General features: G+C 41.6%; 1 protein-coding gene across 1 annotated transcript; it reads right to left on the reverse strand.

Annotated features, from left to right (window-relative positions):
- Window positions 1–481: 481 nt before the first annotated feature.
- On the reverse strand, window positions 482–4,972 carry LOC117830442 (cytochrome P450 26A1). The gene is made up of 7 exons (XM_034708572.1): window positions 4,034–4,972; window positions 3,477–3,701; window positions 2,638–2,919; window positions 2,185–2,334; window positions 1,936–2,070; window positions 1,145–1,291; window positions 482–1,035 (listed from the first exon to the last, which is right to left on the reverse strand). The coding sequence occupies exons 1-7, from the start codon at window positions 4,220–4,222 to the stop codon at window positions 700–702; spliced, it is 1,464 nt and encodes a 487-aa protein (XP_034564463.1). The 5' UTR covers window positions 4,223–4,972; the 3' UTR covers window positions 482–699.
- Window positions 4,973–10,942: the final 5,970 nt, after the last annotated feature.

Below are 10,942 nucleotides of genomic sequence, written 5' to 3' on the forward strand. Positions count from 1 at the left end.
AGCTGGAAAAAACAGGACACCTCATTGCATCTTCCTGTTCACAGTTTGTCTTTAACACAAAGGTCTGCTGAGCTCATTTCCTTTAATGTTCATCTGACGTTAACTTGTGAACCTTTGAGGTTTCGGTGGTTGTATTTTTTTGAGTATTAGTAATCATCATGGCATTAGAATAGTGTGTTTCTCAAACGCTGCAATGATCTCTGATATAATGACTATTCAACCTTTGGATTCAAAGACAGGAACAAAATATACATTTTCAGTAAAACAGCTTTATTAAATAAAAAGCTCATACAATATAACATTTGTCACATAAATAAGTTTGGGTAAGATAGAAAAGTTATATAAACAGTGTCTACATTACATATTTACATCTTCCTATAGATACACCTCTGGCTTGATTAAAGTGTTCCTGTCTGCGTATAGTGCCTCTCGTTTAGTTTGCTCGATACAAAACAAAAATTACACAAACAAGTCCAACGTATTAACATCTCCATGTACAATGATAAAGAATCTACAATATGTACAATTTATACCAAAAGAGTCACATTAACGTGTCTGGAAATAAGATTCACACTTATTTTCCTTCTGAGTCTTTGATCGATTTCCCGTCACTCCACAAGCTTCTTGATTATACTGCTGCACAGATGATTTCAGACTCTTGGGAAAGCTCATATTTCACTCTACACTCCGCCCTAAAGTTTAATTTTCATAACTGGTAAACTTGGTTGGGAGATTGTCCACAGGATACACCGTAGGTCCTGTTTTCATGGTGGGCGGCCCATTTAAAAGAGTCCAGTGACACTTGGTGACCACTTCTACCAGGAAGATCTTCAACAGGACCTTAGCAAACTCCTTCCCTACACACATCCTGGAGCCGCCCCCAAACGGGATGTACTGGAACCGGGACGAGTCGCTGGAGGGTTTGGTCATGAAGCGCTCCGGCTGGAAGTCTTCCTTGTTGGGGAAGATCTCAGCCACATCATGGGTGTCGCAGATGCTGTAGATGACGTTCCAGCCTTTTGGGATTTGGTAACCCTGAAGCAATAAAAAGAAACAGTCAGTAAGAAGGCTGCATTTTCAGAAGGGACTCTGCAAGCTTAGATTCACAGTTTAATGCAGTTCAAAGAGATTTCTGTGAACTTACATTGAGTTCAAAAGTCTTCAGAGCCACTCTGAAGCCTCCGGGAACAGGAGGGTTGATCCTCAGAGTCTCTTTGATGACACAGCCGGTGTATTTCAACTGCTCCAAGGACTCGATGTCCAGGCTGTGGAGGTCCATACCCTGCTCCTCCTGAAGACAAACAAACAAAGGAGACGTTAGGAAGAGAAGCAACTGAAGCCAGGAGTAATCGTTTCAACACAGCGACTCTGAATAACAGAGCTGGTTTCAAAGGTCGACTCAAACTTTAATTGGTGGTGTCGCGAACTCAAAACAATCTGACTGTTTAAGTTGTTTACATTAGATTAGCTTGTTAGCCCTGTTGGCCTTCTAAGCTCAGGATGTCTAATCTGATCTGGGTTTAACAATCTGACTCTAATGAGCTTTACTGAGAAAGCTTCAATGTGACAAAAGTATGTGTTTAACTAAGTCTGAGACAATAACTCAAAGTATGCAGATAACAGCAGAACATGAGGGAAAGACACCATAAGGTGTGATGAAGTCATTTCATACTAATCAAAAACTCTTCTTTGCACCCCGAAACAGTCACCTACACATCATCTGAGCTGCCACCATGGCTGTTTTTGAGAAGCAAAGAAAGAATTTGACCTTAAAATGGCTAACAACCAGCGTGAGTGCGTTGGAATTGGCTAATAAGAAAGTCCAAGTAGGATATTTTGGTCGTAGAAACTAGAAACTTAAAGTTGCGTCAAATTTGGAAAACTAAATCAAAGACAGACCCACTAAAAAAAGAATAATGATGTGTGTTTAATTACCTTTTCCATTAGTTCCTGTCTCAGTTTATCCACAACTTCTGGGTTCAGGCCGAGGAACATGACCAGAGAGGTGGCCGTGCTGGCCGTGGTCTCATGGCCTCCAAACAGCAGCTCTGTGGCAGACTCGTTTATCGCCTGGAAACAGAAACATATTCACAGATGAGTCCAGACCCAAACCAGAACTATTGCTACTCTGAAAACTGGAGTAAACCAGGGGGCAGTTCTTGGTAAATGTGATGACTTCAGTACCTGCAGGCTGATGGGTTCCCCGTTCTTCTTGTTGTTATCTATGAGCTGCTGCAGAGCGTCTCTGTGTTTGGACTCCTTGTCTGACTCCTGCAGCTTCTTCTTGATGTTCTCCTCGATCTTGGAGTGGATAAAGTTCCTCGCCTTCAAACCCTGATGAGAAATAGATGGAGGTGAAAAACAACATAAGGAGTCTGTATTTACTACATGTAAACTGTATTAGCACACAGTGAGAGATTATCCCTTTGCTTCTTGCTTCATGTGCATTAAAAAGACCAGAGTCAGGACCTTTGATCCACTTAACTACAATCAATTTACATCAAGTAATCATTCTTTTCATTTCATTACAGAGGAACTGTCATGTACTGTCTTGTATTATTCCACAAGCTAAAGGACAGTCAGTTATCGGTCTAATAGAAAGCACAGCGACATGAGGAGTGTGTGTTTCTCTCTTACCCGGTACAGTCCGCTGAACGGCACGTCGATGGGCAGAGAGAACAGATTCTTGATCATCTCCTCGAAAGCTTCCACCAGCTCCTCCTCATCAGTCTTGATCTGCTCCGGCTCGAAGCCCAGGAGGATCCTCATGGCGATGCGGAACATCAACCGCTTCATCTCTGGGTAGACCAGCACGCAGGAGTCCTTGTTCAGCCACTCCTTCACTGCAGCCTGCACTTCTTCCTGGATGACGGGGATGTAGAGTTCCAGAGCCTCTCTGGAGAAAGCCCGCATGATGGCCTGGAGGAGGACAAGGAGGGAGGTTAGATTTGGTAAAACTGGAGTCCATGCATCTTGTACTGTTTTCTACATAAATGATGTTCTTTATGAATTAAATACAAGTCACTTTAGGGCTGATACAGAGTGAGAATAATTTAAAATGTGGTCCAACATAGTCTGAAGTATATTTGTCATATATAAGCCAAGTAAGTTCACTTTTCTTTTAGTGTGTGAAACAACCTGTCGCTATTTTCATATTTCAGTGGATTTTTCTAGACTACTTACTACTCTGGCAACTTAGAAGATTACTTCTTCCAATTTTCAGATACAAGCATTCATAAAACTTTCATTATTTAATGGGATTAAACTATCACCATGTTAGTTTACATCCCTCCTGAAATTTAGTCAGGTAAGATGAGCAACCAAGGAGAGGAAAGCGACTCATGGTGCATGCTCCTCATCATGCTGATAATCATAAGATATCTATTCAGAAATAAACTGTAGTATTTTCAAAAGTTGGATAAGTAAGAGAAGAAGATCTATGCACTATAATAAAAGTTTCAAATGAGTGAACCTACCTTCTTCTTGCTCTTGTGTTGAGCTCCGTGCACATTAGAGAGGGTGTCCGAGCCCAGGATGGTGCGCACAGAAGCGGGCCATTGCACGGACACGAGTTTGTGCTCCCCCAGCAGAATCTGCTTGACATTATCCGCTCCTGTTACGCGCACCGTGGGATTTCCAAAAAGGTGTGTGCGGTAGATGTATCCGTACTTCTGCCTCTTCATGCGCAGGAACTTTCTCCTCTGCAAACACAGAGACAGCAAAGGTTGAGATCGATAAACAAACACTGATCACACAGCCTGAACAGACGCGCAGGTACACCGAGTCAATTAAAAACAATGAGGTAAAAGTCATCAGTATAAAGACGATCTGTGATTCTTACAAAACTCTGTCATTATGAAAAAAATATAATAAATTGGAGTCTGAAGATTTAAAAAAAGTGAGGTCTTAAAGCTCTAAAGAAAAGTATCAAATCCAACATTAAAGTTTAAATCTCTCCCCATGGCGCGCTTTGAGCATCCTCTCTGGATATTAAAGGTGTAAAGGTAAAGTTGAGCAGCTGCGGTGTGCTTACCTGCAGGATGAGCTGCAGCGTCTCTCCAATGAAAGGTAAACCCATGGATCCAGGGGGCAGCGGGCGGGAGCAACTCGGGTCTCTTCCCCGGATCATGTAAACCTCCCACAGCTTCAGCGCCACCAGAAAGAGCAGGACAGGCAGCACTAAAGTGCACAGGAAGGTGGCCAGCAGCGTGTTCAGAGCCATGTTTGCAGGAGAGAAGTAGTGGAGCGCAGGTGAAGCTCTGTCAGCGACGGAGGCTCCGGGCTGCTCATCCTGCGCTTTTATAGTCTGCAGGGTCCGCGGGTCAGCCTGTTACCTTCTCCTCCCTCAGATAAATTAGTTCACTCAAAGTTCATCTTTAATTGTGGGTGTCGTTGGGCTCCGCCTCCGGCCTGTACTGGCTGACTCGCTTCACCATTTGTTCCAAGGGCCGCATCTTTAATCCCTACCTCCTGTTGCACGCAGACAATCCACCAGGATTTCACTGAGAAAAGGTGATGATTCCCCGCGAGACAATGGGAGCGCGGCCCAAGACGCCTTTGTTGAAACCAGGCAGCTAGTTTACACACTCATTAGCTCGGCTTAAGCCCCGCTTGTAGGATCAGCAATCATGCCTGCAGGGCGGCCTGCATTCAAGAGCAAAATGCTTTTAAGCAGCACATTTTCAGCTGCTTACAAACATGGAAAAGAGGCTCGAAGAATGTCTTAATCCCTCTCCATGTGGGACTCACTGGTGCCACTCACAGTTCAGCCTAAATCTTCATCTATTTGACTTCATTCTGCAGGAAGTGTCTGCACAGTCACACTTACTGTTTGATTTATGCTCCTGATGTCACAGTGTTTCAGTAGAAATATGATGGATGATGATGATAAACATCTCTCTGTCCTCTCGTTGACTCACTTTCTATCACCCTGTTTTCAGGCTGAACCTCCTAATCTCCAACAAGACTTTAACCTCCGCATGTGTGTGTGTGTTATAAAAATGATATCTCTCTCGGAGAGTTCAAACTTGGGTCAGCTGAGAAGGGCGGGGGGGAAACGCGCGCGCACACACATAAACATGCATGCACGCACACGCACGGAAGGTTCTCCCTGCGCCGCATGTAAAGTAAACACGGAGCTCATCTCACCACATCCTCACTCCGCATTTGGACTCATGTTTTTTACGATGTGCCATAACGTCAGGTCGTGTCTGTGCATGTGCGCTTGCACGAGTGTGCGTATGTGTGTGTGCGCGTGTGTGTGTGTGTGGCAGGGCCAATCGGTCAGAGTGAGACAGCTTGGCTGCTGTTTTTACAGCGACACATTACATGGATGATCTGTTTGTTCTGGCTGACTGTGTGCGCCCTGAGCTTCACCCCTGCACGAAGGCATGAAGGACTATCACTATCACTGTTACAGCCTTATCTCATATATTCATCGCATATATTATGTATTACCTGATCTTCCATCACTGCTTTAATGTCGAATTCCAGAACTGATCTTTTGACTCCGTGCTGCTCACAGGCAGGGCTGGAGGGGCCTCTGAGGACACCTGTGATTTCTATTTAAGTATCTGATTTTGCACACAGAGAAAATATGAGTAATCTCTGCATTTTAGGAAGTTATGCAAATATACTTTAAAATATAACAACCATGAACTTATTTTTTTATATACTTTATTGTGTCAATATTATGCATACATGTGATACATTTCTTACAGGTTCAAACCTTTTTAACTCAACATGTGTGAAATTTGTGACCCTCCACCCATACAAAATCAGAAGGTAAATTATATAAAAACACAAGATAGAAAGAAAAGGGAAAAGAAAGAAAATAATAAAAATAAATAAAAAAGTAGGTTATAAAAAATAATCAAAACTAGGATTTAAAAATACATAAATACATTTATTAATAAGGCAAAAAAAATAAAAATAGATACATATATATATATACATAAACCATGAACTTTTAAATACACAAATTAGACACCCACTGACCCCCACCTTATGTCACCAGAGACATATTGTATTTTCAAGTCCTGCATTAATTATGTCTGATCATATGTTATTGAAGTTAAACATGATCCCATTTGTCTTCATTTCACACCCTTCAAAGATATATGTCACATGTTTTTCCTTCTTTTATCTTTTAAATATATTTAGGATTTATTTTATAAAAAACAATGTGTCATGGCAGAGGGAGTGGTGTGCATCTGAATTCATTATTTATTCCTTGTGCTTCCAAAACACTAAAAAAATATGATAAAATGTAACAAAATATTCTTAATTTTCTCGTATTCGTCACCTGTAACTCCAGATCCTTCTTCATCCTCCTTCGCACCCAGTTTGTGACTGAGTTTTGGGAACAGTATGTAGACTTTTCTGTGGCAGCCCTTTCTTCTGTGAATGCTTCCTGATTATTTCTTACAAGACTTCCTGGAAGGATCCATATCTGAGGGGGAAAGTTTGAGTTTGGCAATTTTTTTTAGCAACTTACTTGAAAATTCCAGTTTTCTGATTTATTTCCTTCACTGATAAGCTTCACAGAAAATAAAACTATTTAAATAGAGGTCATGCGTTCATAGAAGGAAGGAGTTGGTGCCTGATATTTAGAGGAATAAGATGAAGCATTGAGTTTTTAACATGCTGCAAGTTATTGTTACTCTGCAGTATGATCTTCTCACCAATACAGCTGTTTTTCATGTAGAAGACAAAAACACACGACATTGAGTCTGTATTGAGCGTGAGCCACGTTGTGAATGTAGAACGCTGTGTTTGCTGCTCTCTCAGACAGACAGCAGCGGGTGATGCTTGTTCAGGGTGAATGGGTTTCCAGCTGCTCGTGTTGTAGCTGGTGAGTTTTTCTCATCACAATGTGAATGTGTTCAACAGGATTCTGCTGTTCAGGTGTGATAAAGCAGGAGGGAGGGAGGGTGAAGGGAAGTTCAAGTGTAGGCCTTTACCTCATGTTACTGCTCCACTAACTCACTGTAAACTTGCAGGACTGTCGAAAATCTGCAGCTTACTGCTGACACGTGTCCTGTACACAGCTCAGACTGTGAGTGGAGATGGTGCAGCTGTCAGTGTCCCACTTTGAGCAGTTTGGTCCAAATATATTCATCCTGCATGGCGTTAGATGAACCTTTGCTGGAGACTAATGACGGAGCAGTCTCACGCACAAGTCATCAAATACAGCAGTTTGATCGGTGGCTTGATGCTTTCAATTCTGACGTGGAAGAAGCACCTTTTCAGTGATGTTTCTGGAGGCTGTGGTCTAGTTCACTGTTTTGTTATTACATTAGAGGCAGGTAGTGTAAAGAGTGCTATAGTCAGTATGGGGTAGTGGGGTGGGTTCTGATCTGTAGGTTAAAATATATTGGACATTGGACTAGTCAGTCTAGTCAGTGTTGAAGGTCTAGTCTAAGTTCAGTCAGGAAGACTTTACTCTGCATGATATTTAATTCTTCGTTCCTTATGTGTGGTCATCAGCTGTTCTCACCACCTGGTCATATCTCAGCCTATCATTTTGCTGCTGCCCATTTTGAGTATGTCTCTCATCCCCACCCAGTTTCGCAGCCTCTTCAACCATCTCCTGATCACCGCCTAGTCTTTGCAGTTCTGATCGGCTCCCATATGTCATCATCCTCAGATGTCTTCAGCACCTCCAACTCCAGTGTCTGAGCTCCACGGGGGGACAGGTTTTGCAGACACCCTTCGATCATCCTCTCTGTAGAATTCAAGCACCAAAGAGACTCTGACAATAATTCAATATCACTCAATCTTTGTAAAATAAACATCTTCCCTTCATTAATGTGTCTCTCCTGATTGAAGTGTAATTGTCCTGAAGGTAAGAACATATTTTTGTCAAGTGCATCAGTCCCACAAGGTAAATATGGTGTGTTAGTTCAGGAACATACTAGACAAGAACACTGTAAGTCATTTTGTTTCCAGTATTTTCAGGTTTCAGCCTCTAATTTCACTACTCTCTAATTTTAAGTCTGTAGCTGTTATAATTGTCGCGAGTTACATCTTTGGGTTAGGGGCCTTTTATTGAAGGCCGCGAGAATTGAAGCCAATGCGAAAGTGTTAAAAACTGCAGTTCACTGAGTGTCCACTTGAGGCTGGCTCCGGAAGTATAGGAGACCACATACACACCAATTCAAAGAAGACAATCTTTACAGCAGAAATAAACATGTTTACAGCCTGGTTCAAAAGACAAGTGTGGTCTGGATAGCTCAGTCCTTGATTGGCACACACTGTACAGGGGGTGAATTTTTTCACAAGGAAGCAATATCGAAAATATTAAGATTTCGAGCTTTCCATTATTAGAAGCACAGCTGACTTGACTGACAGGCGGGAACGCTGTAGCTGTTGGCTAGGAGGCTCAAAGCCCGCCTCTTTACCTCTACAGAAGTTAGGTTGAGTTCAACATTTCCAATATGGCTCCCGCCGACGATTGGCTTCAAAACAGTGCTTCAGAAATAGATGGGTGACGTCACGGATACCATGTCCATTATTTATACGGACTATGGCTTTTACGCAAAATAAAGATGAAGCTCACTGGCATGGGAAAAAGTATAAACCCTGTTCTCAAGTAAAAGTGTTGATTGTCTGAATATTTTTAAGGCTCTGGTCATGAGCTCCTCTGAATTGAGGTTGATGGACTGTTAAAGAAGAATAACAAAGTGTCTGACCCCCCTGTGAAATAAATCAAACTGCTCTCTGAGTAAATCTGGATCAATCCATCTGTGCTGCTGTGATGAAAAAATCTGAGGTAGGCTGTACAGCTGATGCACACATGATCAATCCACACATCTGTTCATGTATTTTACACACACACACACACACACACACACACACACACACACACACACACACACACACACACACACACACAGCAGAGAGTGCGCAGTCAGCACAAGTCCCGCGGCGCGTGTTTGTATCTCTCCTCCTCCCGCAGCTCGCGCGCTGGCTGACCCGCTTGTGACCCTGACATCTCGGTGAACCCTCGCGCGCAACCAAGTTCACCAGAGAGAGAGAGAGAGAGAGAGAGAGAGAGAGAGAGAGAGAGAGAGAGAGAGTTCATTTAACACAAACAGTTGATCTTCCTGTTTAAACACTTGTAATGTTTTATTGTGTTTAAATGTAAAACCAGTCACTGAGTCACTTTATGAGCTCTTTGTTTATGACACTGCTTTCTCATTACTAGACACTAATTCTAAATATTCTACTTTTTAAAGTTATTTTAACTTTAATTTGAAAACCTTCTTTTTTTAGGCTTTATTAAAAAATTGTCTGTACTTCTCCACCTCTCACTTTCTTCTCTGTACTTCTCCCTAACACCATATGTTCACAGTTAAATGAATAATCCCAGTGAGACCAGGACTGTGGTGTCAATAAAAGCAAAATATGTCTACAAATAAAATGAAACATAGTAATAATAATAAATTCATTTATATAGCACCTTCTCAAAACACAGTTATAAAGTCCTTTACACCAATGGTACACATAGACAGGCTTAAAGGATTAAAGTAGCATTAAAAGCAAGGAAAAACATGAGGTGTAGGACCTGAGGTGTTAAAAGTGTGTGAAAAATACAGTGAGGTTGTGCTGAAATAACAGTGAGTAAAACAATTGAGCCAATAAAACAGTAGAACTGGATTCAAAGTAAAACAAATTAAAAACAAATTAAAAAAAATCAAACATTAAAATCAGCTAATTTATTCTAAAAATGTCTTTCTATAAAAGTAAGCTTTTAGGAGTGATTTAAAAGCAGGTACTGTAACATGTTTGATGCAGAAATGTGCCGAAGAAAAACTAACACATCTGAAATGATGAATGTATTTGCTCCAGAGGTACGGAGCACACTACCCTGTCTTTAATACTACAAGTCTGTGTGTGAAGGGAAACTTCAGCCAGGTGAGTGGACATGAATCAACTCTGTTTATGGTGAGTGTCCCTCCTGACGTGTGGGGTTTGTAGTTTGAGGTGCATTCTCAGCAGGAGGAGGTCAGGGTGTCAGGCTCCAGGTTCAGCATGAGGTCACTCACTGTGATCCACTGACTTCACTTTCTCTCTGTCTCAGACTCCAACAGGAAAGAGAGGAGAGAGGGGGAGGCTGTAATATAACTTTATTATTTATGGTACATACATTTATCTGAGGCTGAGGGCTGAAAGTCCAACACTGTGTGTGCGTGTGTGTGTGATATCATCTGAACAGCTGAGTCTCTGAAAACTCCAACTCTGGATCTCACATTAATGAAGCTGAGGAGCAGCTTTTGTTCGACTTCTTTATGAGGGCTGATTTCAAACATCCATCACACCAAAAGTTTGTGATACAAGCTGCCACACATTGACTCTCATCCTAAATATTTAGAATACAAAGACTACTGGCCGGGGTCCTCAAACAGGGGCAGATCCAGACAGAGTGCTGAGCTAGGATTGGCTATTTGCCTTGTTAGAGGTGGGACTCGTTTTAAATCAAGTATTTAGGCTGTTTTGCAAAAAGCTGCCAGAAGTCTTCACTGCATTTATGCAAATGTCCTTTTGTTTGTCCTTTGAATTATTACTTTAGACATCTCTTTGAGTCTTTAAAGATCTAAGCTAAGAAGATTTAGATGTCGTTTTATTTTGTGACTTTTCAGAATTAAAAATAAATAAAACAAAATAAAGTAACATCTTTTTGACACTGTCATGTAAGTAGTTAAAGTAGATAACTGGGGGTAGAAAAGATAAATAAAGTATATATTTGTATTTTTCCTGACATACTCATGCCACCCCTACAAAAGTCAGAGCCCCGGTTTGGCCACCCCGATCAAAAAAGTCTGGCTCCACCCCTGTCCTCAGTGACCCAGAGATTAGCCACTGTATCAACATCTTTCACTGCAACATTTTACTTCTTCTTAAAACCTGATTGATTATGTAACAAATGCCAACCAGAAAA

This window comes from Notolabrus celidotus, chromosome 18 (assembly GCF_009762535.1).
Source record: "Notolabrus celidotus isolate fNotCel1 chromosome 18, fNotCel1.pri, whole genome shotgun sequence".
Lineage (NCBI taxonomy): Eukaryota > Metazoa > Chordata > Actinopteri > Labriformes > Labridae > Notolabrus > Notolabrus celidotus.